Genomic DNA, 21,472 nt, shown 5'->3' with positions numbered 1-21,472 from the left:
CTAGGGTGGGGGCCTTGTTTTTTTGGGTCAGTTTTATTTTTGTCTGTTTGTTTGTTCATGTATGTGTGCATTTTTTTTGTTGTTGTTGGAAAGTTTTCTGTTTAAAAAAAGTGATGATTTCCTGATGCATATGGTTCTGTTTTTCTGGACAGGTCAAGCAAATAGATGAAAGTTATCTTCAAATACCAGTATTGCCCTTTGCTGTGCCTCAGCTTGTGAAACCAACATTAGGATAATGCAAAAACATATTTAAAAAAAAAAAAGAGAAAAAAAATTTTATAATACTACTTTTTTTTTTTCCTTTTCCCTGAGACCATTTTCCAATTGCTGGTAGACAGAATTTGATATCGGTTTTACTGCCACAGTAGATGTGATTAATAAGAATGGTGAATTTGTAGAGTCATTTGATTTGTTAGGATTTGATGTCTTTCCCAGATGATGCAATGATAGCAAAATGTTCTTGTTTCTAAACAGCAGGCAGACTCGCTCAACCCTTCATTTTGGTCTGTTTTTTCAGTTAGTAATAGGACAGGAATAATCAATGAAAGCCATATTCCCTTGGGGCAAATTTTGTTGTTGGACTCTGAGAGCGTGTACCGAATGTACTGCTTGACGTGTCTGCTGTAACTTGAGATTACAGATAATGAGCTGTTTACCATGTTTGTTCATGGGTTACTAGTAACATGGGCTCTTTGCCTGACCTGAAGATCTAAGAGAAGGGCAGCAGGGAATCACATAGCTCAATTCTTACTTTGGTCCCAGTGTGATCATTCTTTCATCGCTGACTGAATGGACAGGCCAAAGAAAAGGAAAAGCGTTGCTGGAGAAGTGTAGATGGACAAAATGAGAATGAAAAAGTGTGTCCTAAATACACTGCTGGAGTCGGTGGACACAACTGTCTCACCCAGTGGAGACAGACACCTGGAAATTAGCCATCGTTTTGGCTTCTTAAAAGAAGTGTTTAAAACCCCACCTTGCTCAGCCCTTAAATCATGAAGGTATCCTTGTATAAGAGATGTCAAACATGTATGGAAGTGCTTTTCTGACTTGGGATCTTGGTAGGAATCTAGTTAATCATGAGTGATTTTACCTGTCTGTGTGGAAATCAAGACACGTACATACACATGTAACTGTTTTTTTGGCCTAACTCCTTTTTGCTCAGGATATGGTCTTGCTGTGTTAGTCATATATGTATTTTACAAGGAATCAGACTGTTGTCATGGCTCTTTGCTATGTAAAGAACACGCAAAACATTGGCTTAGGAAGGTAAATCTTTGATGTGTCCTTTTCATTTTCCAGAAGCACAGGACTTTATCACCAGCCTATATTAGAGCTTGGGTCTCTGTTCTTGCTTAAATTGTGCATGTACAGGGATAAGCTTCCCACTAACACTAGTAAAAATCACAGCAGTAGAGCTCAGCCTAAATCCACATTTAAATGTGAGTACCTTCTCACTCAGGAGTGTTCGTTTCTGGGATTTTGATTACTGAGGCTAGAGACACTTTGAATTCTTTTTTGGACACCAGAGTTTGAGTTTGTTCAAAGCCAGAGATTTAGATTAGGTTCACGTTGCGAAAAGGTTGCACTTCAATCACATGTTTGCAGAAGGAAGAAGTACAACAATAACCCTTCCAGTTGTTAGATCTCACAGTTGGCTTCAGTGAACCAGCTCATTTAAATTAAATAAATATAAGGGTCTGTAGTGTTCCCATTTGTGAGCTCCTGGTTCATTGGGAGCTCTGGAGTGGATTTTCTGAGGCAAGCGGGATGCTGGGAGGACAGTGGCCCCGCAGCCAGTGCCAAGCACACTCCGTGTTGTGTGATAGGCAGAGTGGGCTGTGGCACCACGTAGCACTTCCCCACCTCTCCTTCCCTCCCTGCCATCAGCATTCAGCCCCAGTAAGAGAACATGACTTGCAGCCCTGGCCAGGCTCTTTGAGGGCACACTGATGGAATATCAATAATACAGAACGAAATACCGCAGCGGTGACTCAGTCCCTGCTTAGTCAGACTTCTCCCTGAAGTCAGGGGGAACTTACCGAGGGTTTGGTCAGAGGTGCAAGGATGAATTTGCTTAATATTTTTTAAGTTACCCTTACCTAATGTACAGTGAATAAAGATGCCTTAGATTAAAGATGCACGGTAGAATAATAATAATTTTAAACCCTTCATCTGTTTCTGATACATATTTTCTTTCTTTCTGGGAGTGACTTCTTTCAGACAGAGAAGCCAGGCTGCTTAATGTGTGGCTGGTCAGGTCTTGTTTCTGGCACAAAGGTGTCAAATTGGTCTGGAAAATGTTTTTCCTTGATTGTTAGGGTTAGTCACCATTGTCTGGAGCTAATAAGGGAAGTGGTGGATTTGTCATCTCTTGGGGACTGCAGACCAAAGCTGCCATTCTAGCAGAGATGATATAGTCAAAGTTACTGATCTCAGCTCTGAGGTAGGCAGCAAAAGGTTTTGCAAAATACAGGCAGTCAGAACTAGCAACATTCTCCTGCTCTTTTTAAAATCATTTTAATTAGCTACAGTGATTAGCATCTTTTAGAATTTTGTTGTCATGTTAAAACAAAATCCCACTGAAATCTATTAGCTTGGAAATCTAGAAAGTGAAAGTCAGATCTAGAAATCAAAACTATACAAAGACACTAGTCCAGATGAAAGCATCTATCATGGGTTTCCCTCCCAGATCATACCTACAGTCCCCTACTCTGCCCGCCCCACTTCCCCAGAACACTCTGCAGCATTGTACTAGCACACTGGGAGCCAAGGCGTGGTAGGTCTCGACAGTGCCCAGTTAAACTGGAGATCAGCCATGGTACAATTGTGTAAATTGGAGAACTACTTTCTCTTACTTTATTCCACAAAGGGATAGGGATGGGGGGGGGGGGTAAGTGTGTGCAGACTAGCTGATCATCAGCTAATGGCTCATATTTATAAAGAGTGAAAAGGAATTTCTTCCCTTCCTTTTCCATCCTCAGGAAGACATGACAAGCAATGAACAAGCCACAGATCCTGCAAATACAGGGCCCAGAGTTCATTCAGCTCCATGCTGAAATTCTGCAAAATTATTTGGGAGTGCCCACCAGTAGGTGCAAAGGGGTCTTCTGGTGCCAGAGTACATCTTGCAGAGGGCAGCACAGGCTGGGAAGCTATGTGATAAAGACAGCACTCTTCTGTCTCTGTGCAGGGAGTGCTGGTGCCCTCAGAGAGCTCTGCTTTGCTGATAGGGCACCAGAAGTCTTTTGCTTCCTAGAAACTCGTGTAGAGATAGACTCCAGGCACTTTACCCAATTAAAATAGGGAGGAATGCCATTACAAGTACCTCTAAAAGTGTTTCCTCATTTTGCTGGGACTGGTGTTCAGGGAATTAACAGATCTTTGACTCATGGTGACACAGTGCTTGAACTCCTAGACACACTTCAATTAAAAAAACCCAAAAAACCAAGCAAGCAATATGTTTTTATAGAATCGGAACAGTTGGGATTGGAAGGGACTTTTAACCCACCTGCAATGAGCAGGGACATCTTCAATGAGACCAGGCTGCTAAGAGCGCATCAAGCCTGACCTTGTATATTTTCAAAGATGGGACATCCATCACCTCTCTGGGCAACCTGTTCCACTGTTTCACCACCCTCATTTTATCGTGTTTATTATTTAAAAGGCTCAAAGGGTGACAGTTCTTTGGGCTGCACACAAATCAGTGCTTTGGACCATGAGCTTCTGTGACACCATACAAGAAGTGTACGCACGTGTAAAAGGATTTATTTTGTAATTATTTTTTTAATGTAAAAACCAGTGATGCACCCTCTCAAAATGCTTATGTCAACCATCTTTTTGCTGTTAGACCTTGCAAATTCTACAATTGGTCCCAAATATGGCTTTTAATTAACCACAATAATCTATTCAAATTAGAAATTATGGGATTTGACAAGGATAATATTTTTTTTGCTTCACCTAGAATAAACTGGTCTGTTTCCAGGAATTTGTGACACTGGTCCTAAATATTTCTTACTGGCTCCTTTTTCCTCACATTTCCTTTTATACTAAGGAAACTCTTCATCCTCTGTACCATGTTAGCCATTTATACTCAGCAAATGACAGCATAATTGAGTCCTTTTATTCTTTTTTAATCCATCACCTCTCCCAGTAATTGAAAAAAACAGAGTGATCCTGTGTTTTCACATGTGTGGAACCAGCGCTGATCTCAGAGCTGTGCTGGCACGGTGTCTGAACATCAACGCTCAAAAGCAGGAATGTCCTGGTTGAATATGAGAAGGAGCCCTGTGGCACTGACTCCATGCAAATGAGGAGCAGACATCACACTGGACAGGTAGAAAATAGAGAAAGAAACATCCTTTCACCTTTTAAGGCACAAATTCAGCTCGTACCTCTGGTACAGATATTTTCCCCACTTGTGTTACCTAAAAGCATAAGCAGATCTGCTCTGGGTTTCGTGTCAGGTGTGCATCCTGATGTGGTGCTCCCCTCGCTTCCACAGGCAGACAAGTTTTGGAACCCCAACAATCTTTTCCCCATCTGATTACTGTGCTCAAAGCAGGAGCAGGGCAGGTGACCACTGCCAATGCCACTATTTTCTGTTCAAGTGAAACACTGGCCTTGCACTTCTACTTGCTGAGACTGCCTCCTCATTGCTGCGGTGCCCCTTTTCACCCCCAGCAAGCATAGGGTTTGGCTCTGTACCTAAGCTGGACTGGGACACGTGGCTGTCTTTGAGGTGTCAGCTCTCCCTGCTCCAGCGACTTGAGCACAAGTAGAAGAAAGTGAAGAAAGTGGAGCCCCTTCCAGGCAAGCTGGCTGAAGACTTGAAGCTCAGTTTTAGCAAATTTATTTGCCCTCATCTCTACATGTGACAGGGCTCACTCACAGGCCTTGCAGCGCGCTCTTGGCATTTTGTATTCTTTCCATTTTTTCCCGAATGTTTATGTATCGACTGCTGTGTACTCTCAACACCCTGGTGTTAAGTTGTCCAGTGGTAGGAGGAATACGTGTAATCCCGTTGCCTCCGTTGGCGGTCACAGGAGTGCATCTATCAAACAAACTTACTTATGGCCATTGGGGTTTTCTAGTGACAAAACCTAGCGGTAGAATGACAGAGTGAGCCTCTTCCTTTGCTTCGTGCTTGGATGATATTTTTATACACTTTTATAAGCAATTTTTTAAAATATTTGCTATTTTTATTGTAGGGTTCTGGTTGGGTTTTCACCAGACCTTCTGGTTGTCTGCAGGCCCAGATTCTCACAGGGATGTTTCCCTTCCCTTTTCTTCTCCCCCTTCTTCCCCGACAGACAAAGCCATTGCATCTGCAGCATCTGCTTAGAGCGAAAAAACAACACCTTGGGCCTGGTCACTCTTTTAGTTGCACTGAAATCAAAGGAAGTTGTGTGCAAAGTCCTGCTGGTCCCACTGCCACACCTGGGGCCAAAGACTCAGTAACAGAAACATGTCCAACTAATTACAGGGCGGTCTGTGTAAAGCTCATGCATCAGGGTGGAGCTGTCTTCCTTTGCTGTGGTAGAAGCTGCTTCCAATGTGTTTAAATAAGAGTGTATATATATATATATCTCAGTATATATATTAAAAAATCTCTTCGTTATGGTGATGCTACTTCTTGTAGGCACTTCAAGTCAAAGTCACCTTAGCATACTGACTACCTTCAGCAGGGAGGAAGGGTGAACATTGTTGTGGCTTATCTGTGACAGTAGATTTCACTGCTCTTGTGGTTAACCCTACAGTGACAGGTCTCAAATAAAGTTAAGAAGCATTAAACCTATTGGTAGGAAGGATAAGGGGAAATAAACCAAATTTAAGGATCTTGGTCTTGTAAAATAACCTTTTCTCAGCTGGCACTCTGCAGGGAATTCTATGTATGAATTTAAACATAAGCTTTAGAGTATGTTTGTATTAGCAGAACTGATAATGGAGTTGTCTTTCTGGAACTGAACTAAAAGAAGTGACAGACACCTGATCTCTAACATTTTTCCAGGAAGAAAGAGGCAGGTTGTTACACTATTTTGCACCAGCGGATAGAAAACAAGTTAAAATACATGCTGAAAGCAAAACTCAGCACAAGATTGCTCCTGGGACTGGGTGGGGAGGGTAATGAGAAAAACAAAATCTATTGTTTTTTTTAAAGACTCATAAGGAGAAAAAAAAAAGGCAAAACCAAACTGAATGATGCCATGTAATGCCAAGTATTCTCAACTGTTCTGGGAATAATTTTAAACAATATGTATTTATTGTTAGTTCCTTATTTGAAAGAAGAGGCTTGTGGTCTCTAAATGTATACAACATTTTTCAACATTCCAGTTTTTTCTGTAACTGAGTCCATGTACCTTCATCCTGTTACCAAATAAAACCAATGAGGTCTCCGCTCCATTTGAATTGAAGCTGTAGAAAGGCTCATTTTGTTCTGGTGCTTTCTACATCTGACCCAGGCACGGCGCTTGCTGGCTGCTTTCCAGCATCCAGCTCCCCATAGGTGACTAGTAGTAATCAACTGAGTTTTTTAAGCATAGTGGGACCATTGCTTGGATGGCAGTCACTGCTCACTGCTTGCCTCTGTGAGAGGGTCGTAGAGGCATTACCTAATTTCTAAAGACGGCAACATTGAAGTAGCGGCTTCAAATAGCTTATTTAAGGACCCCAAGGTAAAACTCTACCTGTTTGGGGTTTAGATGGATCAACCTTAACTTTTTCCCTTTTCTTTTTTGACTGAAGTCACCGCCCATAATAATATCTAAATCAACACCAGCACACCACACTCAGGCCCTCTGAAACACTGGCTCATGTGATTTTGGTCTGTTTCTGTGCTACTTGGAACACGAATATTGATCCCACAGGTCTGGGCTGTCGTGTGCTCCAGTATTCCTTATAATACTCCTTTCGCAGCGTTTCAGCTGCGTCCCTGCATGCCACCTTCTACAAAGCATCTTGCTCCGCAGGTAGACTCTGGTGATGCCTGTGCAGCAGTCATCACACTGCACAAGTAATGACCAGAATTTTTCTGTATTGCTGCTGCTTTTCTATTTCATCTGTTCCTTAAAAAGAGGAAAAGATTATGATAAAGAGTGGCAGACACCAAGCCCTTCTCTCTAAGGAGGATGTAAAATTCAGAGATGTTCCATACAACTCTGGAAGGCATTGTGCATTTCCTTTTGCCTGAAATTCCAGTTTTGGGTCACTCCTTTCCTCTCTGGGAGGATCACTGGTACTGATTTTCTGAAGAACAGGCAATGTGCTCAACATTGTGCCTGCTTGTATTTTTACACCTCACCAGCTCGGTTTGAGTCTGCGTGAACATCCAGTCCACTGCAAGCAGAGATGAAGCCAAGCTGCCAATTTCTGTTAGACATTGATGGTGTTAATGTAGTCGGCTGTGGTCTTCAAATCAGAAATACTGACTGCTACGTAAGCAAGAAGGGAGCTAAGATGGAGAAAAGATGACTTGGAAAAGGCATCTAATGATTTGGGTGACTCACCTCCCCATGCACATACAGTATCAGAGTCTTCTCTCTGGCAACTATAGCCAGTGACATAAATGTCTGGAGCTGCTACCATCATTTAGTAGGACCCAAAGTGATTCACCTGCTCACTGAACCACTACAGAAGCAAGGTAAGTGCTGTGTAACTGCCTTCAGAGCTGTAATGGGCTGTAAAACTGGTGGCTATACAACTGTGAGGACATGAAGGTAGCTGAAGGGAAAGCTTGTCTGACAGCTGGCAACAGTTCTTAAGTCCAGAACTTCAGAATGTGAAACTTTGGAGTCAACAACTAGGTTACCTCCACCTAAACACGGTAAGTGATTAAAAAGAATGTTTGATATTGAGTCCTTTAAATGGAAAAGTCCCCAGAAGTGAGGCTGTTTTCACAGTTAACCTTACCTAAAACCATGGATAAGGAATATCAGAAAGAAGACAACCACCTCGTGGTGGTGATAGCGCTACAAAAAGCATTGTCATGATTGGTGGGACTACAGTTCATCCATCTCTGCTGAAATTACTCTTTCTTTTTTAAAGGTCCAGCACGACTTTCAGCTGACTTACCAGGCTCGGGTTCCTCAGGAAATCACCTCACGTTGCCAGGTCAGTTGGTACCACCTCACTCTAACTTGCTTATATGTGCAACTTTTGAAATAGGCACTCATAGTGACAACTGTCTGGGAGACAAACATCAACACAACTTCTTCTCCAGGTTTAGCATGACTTTTGTTCATTGCATTAAAACGTTAAAACAAGTTCACTGGGGTTGAACAAAATAACTCCTTTTTTCTAATGGACTGTGACAGATTTTATTTAAAACAAATACCTTATGGTTTGTGCCTTGCAGTGCAGGCTGCAGACAATTTTAATTCAATTGGAAAATTAATTTGGGCTCTTATAACATTGACATAAATGCTGAAAGGGAAAAATAAGGATGTTTTGTGATTTCAAGCATAGCGTTTTGTTCTTTTGTGCTCTTCACATCTACCACAATCTACAGTCTTTATTGCACCATGATAACCCTTCATTTGTCCTACACATCTGTCTGAATGTAAACAGATCTAGTTTCAAAACTAGCTCACTTTTTACACAATTTAGCATGTTTGCAGTGGTCCCTTGTGTGTTTTTAATGAACAGTGCTTACAGGAGGGGTTTGTCCATTTCTCCAACACCAGACCACTTCTAACCTATTGATTCATTAATAAGTACCTGCAAACCGCAAATTCTGCATCCCTTATTCTGTATGATCCTTGTTCTGAGTCTGCAGACCACCATTACAATAAGAAGGTAGAGAATATAAATGCAGCAGAGAGGGTTTCAGCATAGGCTTCTAGGTACTGTACTTTCAGTATTGCTGACTTGCCCAATTCCCTTACTCAAATCCTTGTGTGTCCCAGTTTCCTTCTCTGTTTGGGAAGAGCATCTACACCCCTTCCAAACTGTGAACTGTAATTTGTTAACTGTTCGGATTAGAAAAATGGCAGATCCACCTTCAGGAGAGGGAAGTGCTGAACCCAGCAGTGCCCCTCTGTTGTGAAAAGAGACTGAATTTATTGCCAGTCCAGACTTGCTTCCAGTGCCGGTCCTGACTGGGATGCTCTCACCTTGAATCAGAGGGAGGTGCATTCTCTCTGGCACTGACTCTCTCATCATTAGACACCTCCCACCTCAGTGCTGGGTTTGGCCCCGATTGGGTGCCCCACTGGGTGCTCTATTAGGGACTCTCTGTGTGTTGGTGGTTTAATGCTGGTACCTGTGTTCTGTTGCTGTGGCTTGCATACCCAACTGTTTCCTCTGGTACAGCTGGCGAATCAGCCCTTCCCTTGCAGCTCTTTACAGCGTGTGACGGGCAGTAGGCAGGAGTGCAATGTTTTCTCCATGTAGAGTTCAGTGATGCATTTTCTTTAAAGGCAGCAGAGTGATGTTTCTTTATGTTCCATAGAGATCGTGTTTTACCGGGGTCGGGGAGGCTTTGCTGGAAGCAGCCACTAATTAATGTGTAGTTAAGAAACAGTCTGCTGTAAACACACGTCATTTTCTAATGGAGAAATGTTCCAATGGAGAAATGTTCTAATTTCTAAATCTGGTTGCCTGTGATTTTTTTCCCGTGGGTCGCATGCAGCATCTTGCATCACAAGTGGAAGCTGTACTGCGGTGGCTGTAGTCGAGGCTGAGGAGAACGTGCCTGTGTGCGTGTGATCCCATCCGTCTCTTTGCTGGCAGGTTGATCAGCCCAACTTCTGTATCTGTACCTTGTAGATTCAAAATGCACAAGGAGAAACACCTAAAAGTGTGCAGAGCTGGTTTGATGGGGTTAGGTGGCTGCATGTGTGAGAGATCCCTGACAGTGCTCCCACTTGGGCTTGACCACTGCTGAAAGCAGAGTCCCCCAGCAGCTCAGCCACATCTTGCAGTGTCCCAGGGACCTGCAGGTGCAGGCACCACTGCTGGCCTCGGGAATGACTCCTTTTCCTCATCGCAAAGAGGAGGAAAAGTGGAGGAGGAAATGGAATAATTGTTCAAGTGGCCTCACTGGCTGGGACCAGCCTCCCCTGGGACCTGCACCCACACTGTCTCCCACCCAGGGCTCCAGGGACATGGCTCAGCTCAGCCTGGGGCCTTCTGTCCAGCTCTGAGCCCTGGTGCAGCTGTGCCCATCTCTGATGCTGTCTCTTGGATGGGCCTGGGACCTGCACTGTGAAGAGCCACTCTCCTGCATGGAGCCCTCAGACTCAGATCAGAGCTCATCAGGCAGAACACAGCATATTCTCCCATCCCATCCCATCCCATCTCATCCCATCCCATCCCATCCCATCCCATCCCATCCCATCCCATCCCATCCCATCCCATCCCATCCCATCCCATCCCATCCCATCCCCTCACCATGCCTAACGATGTTATCAGCCTGGATTGCCAGGGGGTTTTCAGCTGCAAAACCACTTCCAAGGACACAGGACACAAATTGAAACATGATTTTCTTTTATTTTTTTTTTGATCTTTTGCGAGCCACTGCTCACTGTCATGAAGACAGGAGCAGGCTGATGCAGTCTTCAGCTGTGTAAAAACATCCCTTGCAGCCTGGCAAAGGTAAGTCCCAGTGCTGCAGAGAGCAGCAGCCAGAACAGAGGCTGAGCTGTCCTGGTTTCTTCAAGAGCAAGAACATGAAAGATGAGGATCTGGACAGACCACGCACAAAAGAAAGAGGTGATGTGTGGTATCGTGGGCTGTATTCCAAAGTGTAGCACCCAGTGATGACAAAAGCATCTTTCTGGCATTCCCAAACTTGCTCTGCTGTGCTGCTTGGCCAGTGACACAGGTCTCCTTTGAAAGTGCCTGCCCTGGGCTTGTATTGCCTGCAGGCAGAGGGGAAACGCAGCAGCTCCTTCCTGGTGGTGCAGCAAGTCCAGAGCCCTTCCAAGCACTTCCAGGCTGTTTTGCACAAGCAAGAACTCCTGGGGAAATGGAGCCAAGGGAAGAGCAGAGCTTGCTCCCGCTATGAACCTGCCATGAGCAAGAGAGCCCGAGAGAGGCGGGGCCTGACCAGCACCTTGGAGGTGCTAGAGCAGCAGGCAAGAACCTAGCCAAAAGGGCCCAGAGGAGCCCTGACTAGGGGTCGTGCTCAGTGCTACAGAGGAGAAGATGATAATCACCCTTGGAGCTGGATCTGGCAGTCCAGAGACCTTCCTCCCCCCGGATGCGAGGCACGAGGTTCACCTTCATGGAGCATGAGCAGCAGGCCCTGAGCGGCAAGGGCCTAAAGGAGCCCTGGCAAGGGGCCATGCTCAAAGCCGCAGAGGAGGCAAAAAACCCCCCGGGGACACTTGCTAGCCCACCAGGGGGGAAAAAAGCCTTCCTCCCCCCAGCTGCAGGGCATGAGGTGCCACCTTCGTGGTGCATGAGCAGCAGCAGGCAGTGAGCCAGCCCAGATGGGCTGGAGGGGCCCTGAGAAGGGGTCCTGCTCAGTGCTGCAGAGGAAGGCAAAAAACCCCCGGGGACCAGTGCCAATCCGCCCCGGGGGAAAATTCCTTCCTGACCCCAGCAGCAGAGCTGGCGATCGGGCTAGTCCCTGAGCATGTGAGCAAGACCGGCTCCCTCCTCCCACCGGCTGGTCACGCCTCCCAGGAGATGCCCTAGCCCTGTTCTCCCTCAGCCTGGAGCCATCTCAGGGGCTGCCCCGAGTGGCCAGGTGTCCCCGGCCTGATGGACCTTGGGGACAAGTGTCCTTCCCTTGCGCTCGTTGGGAACACCAGCGGATGCTGCAAAGCAGCAGGAGCCTTGCCACTTCCATACATCCCATTTCTTACAGCTGCGCTGCTGCCCCTGGCTCGATGGCAGGTGAGGATGGTGTAGCATCTCCAGAAGGCATTCCCTTGCGCTGGCCATGGCTCTCCAGTGGAAAAGGCCTGAGAGCCTCAGGCACCTCCAGGGATAGGTGATGGTTTCCATGCTGTGAGGGGCTTCTGCCTGTTCCCCAAGGCTGAAGCAAGATTTGTATCCATCAGGTAAGATTCCAGGGTAGCCCTGCTGCAGTAAAGCACCTCCAGTATAGCCTCATCCAGGTCTTCCTCCCTGAGGAATTCCAGCAGTAGCTCCTGAGGACATCCTCTGAGATGTCTTCTTCCATCTGCCCCGGCAACAGCTCTGTTTGCGGGACAGGGCAGCAGCCTGCCCAGGGACACGGTAACTGCTGCGTTGCCGGGTGACAGCCCCGTGAGGTGGCAGTGATGCCTGGTGTGAAGCCCTGCCCACCGCAGCTCCACCCACACAAGCCCCGCCCACTTAAGCACTGCCCATCAAAGCTCTGTCCACTGGGTCCCCACCCACCCAAGCCCACCCACAAGAGCCCAGTCTACCATAGCCCTGCCTGCCACCCTTTAGCCCAGCACCCTTTGGAGGAAGGCCTTAGGTGTTCTGGCCCCCAGGCAGTTCCTGTGCCCTGCAGGCCCCTGGGTGCTCTCCCTGCCTATGGTGGCCAGGCACTGGGCGCAGCTGATGGGCATCCTTGTCGTCTCCTTGGCCACCCAGCTCATGAGGACAAACCTGGTGCTGGACACCCGTTGCTTTTCCTGGGGTGTAAGTGGGCTGATTTTAGCAGCCGCAGCCTGGATGAAAGACGAGGTGTAAAGAGAGTCATTGGTTGGTGTGGATGGAGCCAATAGTACATGTTAGCAACCAGACAGGCTTAGAAAAACAAGTGAGGAGAGATGGCACTTTTGTGGTGGAAAGGTTGGTCATTTTCAGATCTAGAGTGTTTGGGTTTGTGCCCTAAGCACAGCCATGCAAAGGACAACTCTTCTGAACTATAAAAATATACCACTGCCGCTATCATCACCACATCCTGCTGTCCCACTGAAGCCAAGGTGTGCTGCTCCTCTGTTGAACAGACCCAAAGGCCATGTTTATACAGGATATAAAACATGCTTCAGCCACAGTCACAGCTCGTTTGTGACTTTAAACATCTGATAGTTATTTCCTTACCTTCATTTGTTGGAAGATGTTCAGATCTTATCTAAAACCCTGACAAGTCTCCTTTTCCTTTAGGATTAAGTATTTTGAGTACTGAAAGAATATGGAAGGTCCTATATGTGTTATTTTGTACATCGGTCCCAAAATTGATAAGTACATCTCGGCAGCTCTGCAGGGACCTATGGGTGAGAGGAGATGGCAGAAGGATCTGTCTTCAGGCCACTAACCCCAGCTGGTTCACTGAAGGAAGACTTAAATACCTTTTCTATGGTGTTCCAGAGGCTCTTAGTGCTTGCATGAATGTCTGGAGAGCAGCAAGATGTACTTCATTCTGTACCAAGCAATGGCCCAAACACTGTTTCCACCCTGGTGCCCCTGTGTAGCTACAGCATCCCCTTGTGAAGCAGGGACAGCTGGTAGAGACAGCAGTGTCTCAGTCTTCATCCTCATCCACACTAACTTGCATTACATTTTAGTGCTGAGGCCAAACTGGCCTCCTCCAGCGCCAGTGCTGCCCATGAACTGTGTTTCACTGCTGGGTCTCCCACTGTGCAAAGGTAGTGGAGAGCCCTGGCTGGGTCCTTTTCCAGAAGCACTAGCAGCAGCACAGGAGGAGCCACCATCAGCTCAGGGGCAGATGTGAAAGCCGAATAGCCCGTATGGGTTTTCCCCCTTAGTGTGTCCTGTTTTTTCTTCCCAGCACTTTTTCCCTTCCCTCCAGCACCAAGTGCCCGTAGTGACCATTCAAATCTCATCTGCAGATGTGGCAGCTCAGCTGACTGTGTTCTAAATTTTTATCAGAGGCAAATTGTTTCCCAGCAGGTGTTCATGCATGAAAACCATGCTGTTGACTCAGTGATTGTAGCAATGACATTAAAGAAAATGACATTTTAATAGCTTTTTTTTTTCTTTTTTGATGGGACATGCCTTTTGAATTCATTGAAATGTTTGTCTGCTTTAAAATGTTTGTAAAGGAAGAGAAAATGATATTGGTGGTTTGCCTTGTCTTGTTCTGTTTTCAGCTCAGAATGGACTTGCTGCATAACAAGAGTGCTGCTGCAACAACTTTTATTAGTTTAAAATACTCTAAGATGACTATAAAGCATTTTTGTCCGTAAGCATCTTTAGCAATATTTTCCTTCTTATTGCATCTGGGCAAAAACTATTGCCAATCATTGTATTTCTGGGCAAGACAGTAGAACCAGGAAAATTCCAGCTAAAATTTTAACTACTGTGTACAATAATTCTTGTGGACTCTGGTGATGCATCCCCCTGACTTCTAGCTCATGTGAAATGTCCATCAAGTCCCATTAACTGAAGGCAGACTCCTTAGTAAACGTTTTGCTCTTCCTGAGGTTATCCATGAGACTGAAGCTCTTGGCACTGTCTGGACTGTTAGTTCAAGCGATCATCCCCAGAGTAGTTGGCTTTTCATTGGTTACCTTACTGACCTTCCTCAGTGGGTGACTGGCACATTTTAGGATCAGTTTAAAGGGCAGTATTTGGTACCCATGTGGTTTCTTGGTTAATGAAAGAATGCCTTAAACTGTGGCAAATCCTGTACATTTTGTTCACCTGCCCTTCTGTATATGCACCTCCACTCCCAAACCAGTCTTTCATGCGTTAGCTGTGTCTGCTTATAAGAGCATCCCTCACTGCTAATATAAAATAACAGCTCCTGGTGTAGCACCTCAAGCTATTAATATAATTGTGTTGTATGGAGTGCAGTAGACTGCTTTTGTGTTACATATGGTGGGGGCAAGACAGATGGGGAAGTGAACAATTTTTGTTCCTTCATATAAGTGTTCTACTAGTTGCATTATTCTCTAAAACCTGATAGTTGGTCTGCTGCAAACGTGTTTGCAGATACCCTCAAATCCTGCCCCTCTCTGACACAGTATCTGTAGTTACACCTAAAGTGCAGCAGATCCAACCTACAGGGTTTTAACAAAAACTGAGAAGCAGATTGCAAGCTTTGCACTCCCTTCCGCTTAGCAGAACTCTTTGAAAATAGAGACATCGAGGGTGTGTGGAAGGGCATGGGGTGGTATGAGGTTGGCTGCCCGTAACTGTGCTGCTGCAAGCAGAACCTGCTGGGTGAGGCAATCTTTGCAGCAGTCTATGCTCATTTTTCATTTGCAGTTGTCTGCAATTCAGCAGCTCTGGCATTCATTCTTTCATCTGTGCTGACCATTATATCTTACAGGGCATAATATTGACTTAGAGCGGGTGTTTATACCAAGAAGGTAGAGGGAGTCCTGACCCCTCTAAGGAATGGAGAACTGTGTGAAAGAAAGGGTAAGAGGAGCTGCTGGGTGCATGCCATCCTAGCCAACTCTGAGATTTACACAGCTGCTGTTCTGTAAGATGCTGGGTTGCACGACCCACAGGCCGGAGCAAACAGAGCCGCTAATGCACTCTTGGCCTCCTTGCTAGATCGGTGTCTGAATGACACACAGATAGTCTTTCTGCAGGATACTACTTGTGTAACTATTCTAGTTTACACTGGTGCTATCCAAATGCCAATTCTCTGCTTTCATTGCTTAAAAAATAATTATTTATTTCCCTTAAATTAAAACAAAAATAAAAAAGAAAGGAAATTCATGCCTTAGTGACATCAAGGTTAGAAGTTTCTAATGCTTACATCATACCATGCATGAAGCTCTTTAAAAGCATAATCTATTGAAGCCCTCACAAAACCCTTGTGAGGTAAGTATTCTCATTTTTATTCCCATTTTACATGTGGAAAAATTGGGGTGGATGTTACAGTCCAGATTACACAATAAATCAGTGAAAATCTGGGAATAGAACTATAAAAAGTCCTGAGAGAGCATCTTCTCCCCATCACTTTGAATCACTAAAGCCTGAAGAAATTAAATGTCATGGATCCCCTTTATCAACTCCTCTACAAGGATGATAAACAGCACTGTCAGTGTTCTGGATAAACCCCCTTAAACCTATTAGCCGAGTCATCTCTGCTGGCAACAACTCCAGTAAAATTCCAGTTAACAATAAATATTCCCCCATGCTGAGGAATGGAAAATCCAATAACAGTTTGGCTGAATCCATGCTGAGTACAGAAAATGGAATTAATCTGAAAAGTGAATGTACCTCAAAGAAAAGTAACTCACCTGGATATTTTTCAAGCTTTTAATGAAAGTCAGCCTAGTCTAGTTGAAAACTGGAAGGATTATGACTATGCAGAAATCTGTGTGTGTATTTCTAAAGTTTACGAAATCCATAGCTTTTTTTGATTCTGAAGACATTTTATAGTACGATTAATCACTCAAGTTTAACAGGATGAGAGTGTGACTGTTCTAGCATTTGATGTTAGCTAGCTCACACAGGGGAATCTTTTTTGCTTGTTAGGCTTCATGCTGAGAGCAATGACTTTTCTTTTAAAGTGCTTATTGTGCTCATTACTGAATTATTACTTGGTTATTTTGCAAATAATAACTAAGCATAAGACTAATACATTTTTGTCATAGTAATTTTTTATTCTGCTTATGTAAAGATGTAAGAAAGCAATAAATCAATTTAAATAAACCGAGTCATGAAGTTGAGAATAGTCAGATTCACGTGTAGCCCACCTGTGGCTTTCACAGTGGCCTGTAGTTGACTGGAAAATCACATGAAAACCATCAGATCCAACTAGTTCTGAATTCTGGGAAATGTGATCTTGATCTGGATTTATTGCCTTAAAATTACCTTGTTCAATGGTGTTTAACTGTCTGCATGTAAGTAGGTAAGTATAAAGTTGCTGCTTTGTTTAGACTTGTGGCACTTTCATCTTCTGTCTAAAATGTTGAGAAGGGTCCTTGGAATTCACCTGTGTTGGTATAGTCTTCTGGGATGTCCAAAGGGCATGATTTCAAGTGCTCAATTTCAGTTCTGGAGATGTCTATGTTTCATTCTAAAGTCTTAGAATCTATATTTTTTATTTGTATTTTTGCATCTCTTTTTTTTTTTTTTCTGAACCTTTTTGTAACCCTGTGTAACTACCTGTAAATGCACGAGAGTCCTGGCTCTCAGGCTGAGAAAGCCAGACAGGCTGTGCCGAGCGAGATGGGTGCAGTTTCTGAGGAATTTATTTCCTATTTGCTGATGAGCAAATGCTAGGCATGGTAACAATCATTGTTCTTCCTTTGTCACCACCAGCCATCAAACCTCAGCTGCGTCACCTCAGGAGGCCTACTCACAGCTCAGGAGACTATTTCCCATCCCTCCACAAGAAATCAGAGGAACATGTGGTGAGATGTAAACTGCTTGACCAGAGGGGAAAGATGAAGAAGATTCAACATATTTCCCAGAGCTGGAATAGGAAATAGCAGGAGAGATAAAGAGGCAACTTCTGGAATGACCCAGCTCACAGGCGGACAGAGGATATTGTGTAACCATTGCACAGATCGTACTGCGTTGTACAGCAGCTGCAGTTGTAGATAAAAGCAAGTGTATGATTTAGCTGGACAATATAATGCTCATCTTGTTAGAAATGTTCTCAATAGCCACCTTATTACTGCAGCATATGCCCACTTAGTACTAAAATATTGGGCTGTTACCTTAAAAGAAGTAACTGTATACCACTATCTCCTGTCAAATTAAGGAAGTTAATGCTTTCCTAGATTGTTGGGCTCCTTATGGTGGTTCTACCTACCACAGGTAAGACAAAAATGACTATTTCAGAGAGCATAGGAAAGCTTTTTCTTGTCTAGCTGTACTGAGAGTAAATGTCCTGTCATAGTGTCATAGTTATTCAGGAGGATGAAGACAGGAAGCTGGAATACAGAGTCCTGTTGCTTGACTCCAGAAAAAGAAGACATAGAACAGCATTAAAACTATTCTTTGCACAAACTCTGATGAATGTTAAATAAGACTGAAAGGTTTATTTTCTGTCTTTATTTTAGTTGAGTTTTATCCCATGTATTCTTTCTCTCTATAGTGTCCCGTGGGCCTGAGTTTCACAGCTGAACATGCCCCCTCTGAAAAGTTCCTCTTGTCCCCAGATTTTACACCATGAGGAACTGTAGAAAATAACTCTCTGCCCTCTTTCTGCAGAACTCTGGTGATTTACTTTTCACCTCAGCTCTCCCCATTCAGGCCATTGAATTCTGCCCTGTTTGTAGTCTCCTCACAAACATGCTCTACTTTTTGTCTTTCTTGCTGCTCTTCTCTATATATCCTTCTTTTTTTTTTTTTTAATCACTTTTTGAAAGTACTGCAGAAAGTACTCAAGATGCAGGTATATAGGAAATTGATAAAATAATGTAATGATATTTTCTGTTTCACCTTCCATGCCTCTGAGTAGTTTTTAAAGTTGTACTTTCCTTTTTGAATCTCCATGAGCACTGAGTAGTAGTTTCTGTAGAAGTATCTATAATAAATAAGTTATATAAATAAATTTGTAGCCCAAATGCACACATGTAGCTAGGGAGTTATGGTTGCCTATCTCTATATGCCTGGTTCTGCACTTACCAACAGTGAATTGGTGGTTGTGACAATTACACTGAATTAAGCTCCCCTCCCCTCCTCTCCTCTCCCCTCCCCTCCTCTCTCCTCCTCTCTTCTTTACCCTTTCCCTTTCCCTTTCCCTTTCCCTTTCCCTTTCCCTACTTCCTTCTTCTTTTCTGCACACACTCTTTTTTTTTTCCCTTTCCCCCTTTATTAACCAGTTATTCACCCATCTTAGTTCATGTGTTACAATCTTTTGGTCTGTGACAGCTCAGTAGCTTTGGTACAACCTCGTCAAAAGGGAGAAATAAAAACCCTTACAGCTCCAAGTGAGTCTCAAAGACTTGTGAGGCAAAATATCTTCTATAAAACTAGGCTGGTCTCTCTGTTATATGTATCCCTGCTACCTACCAATTCTATTTTTTGTATCTTCTAAAAGTTTACTCACTGTGAATTTGCATTCTGTTTTACACTAAAGGTTTGTAACTATGTCCAGCATCAAAACCCCACCAGCCAGTGTGAACAGTATTGCTATGTGACAGTCACATTAAAATCATGACTGGTTGTTGCATCAAGAGAGCCAGGGTGTTTTTCCAGTGTTACGGATGCCCCTTGCTACCTTAGAGAGGATCACTGTAATTCTGGGCACACCCACTTTGCAGTCTGACATCTTTCTGCAGCATTTTGCTAGAGATCTGCACTGCCTGAGTGCTCTGATGTCACCTTGTTTCAGGTATTTTCCTCTGTTTTACCCTGTGCTTTGTGTTTGTGCTGTTGACCTTAACCACCATCATAGCCTGTGACTCCAGCAGCCTGGCTGGATCACTGCCTACACAAAATGCAAAGAGGAGTGCACTGTGAAGACTCCCGCTTACGAAAAGTGATTTATCTCTAGGAATGCCCTGAGAACTGTATTTTCCTTGTAGAACACCATGGAATTGTTTATGCCAATGGGCTACACAGAAATGCAAAATTATACTATCCTTCCAAACCTTTTCTGTCTGTATCATTTCCTTCCTTAGGTAACACTTTATCTAGCAAACTCCTGTCTGTGTTCCCTGGACAAGGGGATAGCACTGGGCCACTTGGAGGAGTTAAAAGAAGGGGAATGTCTTTCTTTGCCTTTCATTATTACTGACAGTTTATTTGGGTTATTGGTTTTGTGTCACTGGCATCTCACAAAAGGAGTGAGTTTTGTCTGCTCTCCTTGGTCCTCACTCTCAACTTTGCCATGCAGCAGAGATGAGTTGCCATCTTGAGTTTATTGCTGTGTAGTCAATGCACAGGGAAATTAAATGACCTTCCTGAGGTGTCCTGGGGAGGGTGCATGGTTTCTGTAAAGTTAATGTAGTTCTGGTCACGTTCCTCTTTGCTCTCACTTTTCTCTAGCCAAGTCCATGCTGTGCCAAGTTGCTGTCTAGTAGAGGACCATCTAGAAAGTGTCTGTTTGCCCAAGTCATTAAGAGGGTTTTTATTTGTTATTTTTCCAGGAGCTGAGGAAGATGAAGAATGCCGGTAGATACTCACTGGTATTAGAAAGGTATCTTGGGATGTCTTTTCCCTCTTCCAAAGCCGGGGGCTTTTGGCCTAAATGAAATACTGCAAAGGTGGGGAGAGAGGATGTTGGTGCAGATTGGTCCTTGTAAATAGCAGGTGCTTCACAAAATTGATTCCTAAGCAAAACTAGTTGTACTCATGGCATCCAGCGTGATGCACAGAGCTGTGTGATGGAGAGGATGGGCTCATCCTCTCAGTCCAACCCTGACATCTAGTGTACACCAAAGGGAAATTTTCTAAGTGTGACGTTCAAAAACGAAATCTGTGTTGTTTGGGGAATGCCTGGCTTTTTTCAATGCACTCAATCTTTTTCTGCATTGATGATTTCTAAGATAACCACTTGCTGCTAGCATAGAAATAAGGCTGAGTAATCTATCCCTCTTGGAAAGTCTTATGATTTCAGACTTACCATGCCATTTAGACTTGTTACTAATTAATTACACTTTGCAACTATCAACACTTGCAAATTTAGCCTTTTTTCTCATCTATCCATTTGTGAGCAGAATCTTTGCTCGAACCACTGTATCACTTTGACGTGATAAGGAAGTTTGATGCTCTGTTTTTTGAGAGGGAGCTGTTTGCTTATTTTTTAAGAAAAAGGATTAAATTCTGAGTTAAAAATCTGAAAGTTCAAATGAACAGTGACTGAGGCATAGAGTGAAGCTTAAGCATTCTTTTTATTTTGTATTTTACTATGAATACCTACGCAAGAATTGGAAAGGAAGATTGGCTCCAACGTATTCAAGGGCAATTGCAGCAGACAGATCAGAGATGGAGGAGGAGAGGGAGGAAAAGGAAGGAGAAATTGTGGGGCAGTAGCTTAAATGGGATTTTCCAAATCTTTAGGTCATGCGATGGATAGACAGTTGAGTTCATAAAGCAAATTTTGTTCTGATATGGCCGTATCCCCACATCCTTTCTCCTTCTTCTTGAGGTCTTTTGTTCTGTTGCTCAGGTATCTGGAACATGAGTCCCTCTGGCTGATCCCTCACTGTCCTCTTGCATATACTCTTCCCTTTACCCCCAAATTTTGTCCTGATCTCTCACAGACATGCTAAATATCACCAAACAGCTCCCTTGGTATGGATCCTGGGTTACTGCCAAAGAATCACTGAGACTGGATGGCACCTCTGTACTCCAAAAAGGGTCCACTGAAGCATGTTACTCAGGGCTGGTTTTGAAAACCTCCAAAAGGATAGGGTCTCTACAACCTCTCTGGACTATCTTTGCCAATGCTCAATAGTAAAAACATGTTTTCTTACTTGCAGAGTGGCTTTTCATGTATTTCTGCTTGACTCCCTCTTCTTAACTCCCATCAGACATTTATATAGATTGATAAGATCCCTTTAAGGCCTTTCTTCTCCAGGCTAAACAGAATACAGAAAAAGAAACCTGGGATATGTATAACTGTCTCAGACCCTGAGACCACCTGAGAGCCTAAAAACTTTGAAAAGTGAAAAAGACTTGGGATCTTGGAAGAATCCAAAGCTCATGGTGA

At 44.0% G+C, this 21,472-nt stretch overlaps 1 protein-coding gene across 2 annotated transcripts in view; it reads left to right on the top strand.

The window, feature by feature from the left end:
* The window catches only part of PDE1C (phosphodiesterase 1C), a gene marked incomplete at both ends in the record, with an annotated part of 325,232 nt that extends 307,935 nt beyond the window's left edge, over positions 1-17,297 (top strand). The window contains 2 exons of one of the 2 annotated variants that reach the window (XM_084280364.1): positions 8,041-8,106; positions 17,128-17,297. In XM_084280364.1, coding sequence (XP_084136490.1) covers positions 8,041-8,106; positions 17,128-17,297 — 236 coding nt within the window. The remainder of the gene's footprint in view (positions 1-8,040; positions 8,107-17,127) is intronic. The other variant, XM_084280365.1, reaches the window with a different exon arrangement.
* Positions 17,298-21,472: the final 4,175 nt, after the last annotated feature.

Source organism: Gallinula chloropus (assembly GCF_964237585.1).
Source record: "Gallinula chloropus genome assembly, chromosome: 2".
NCBI classification, from domain to species: Eukaryota; Metazoa; Chordata; class Aves; order Gruiformes; family Rallidae; genus Gallinula; species Gallinula chloropus.
The sequence above is the reverse complement of the archived record's forward strand: the minus strand, read 5'-3'. Positions and strand labels throughout refer to the sequence as shown.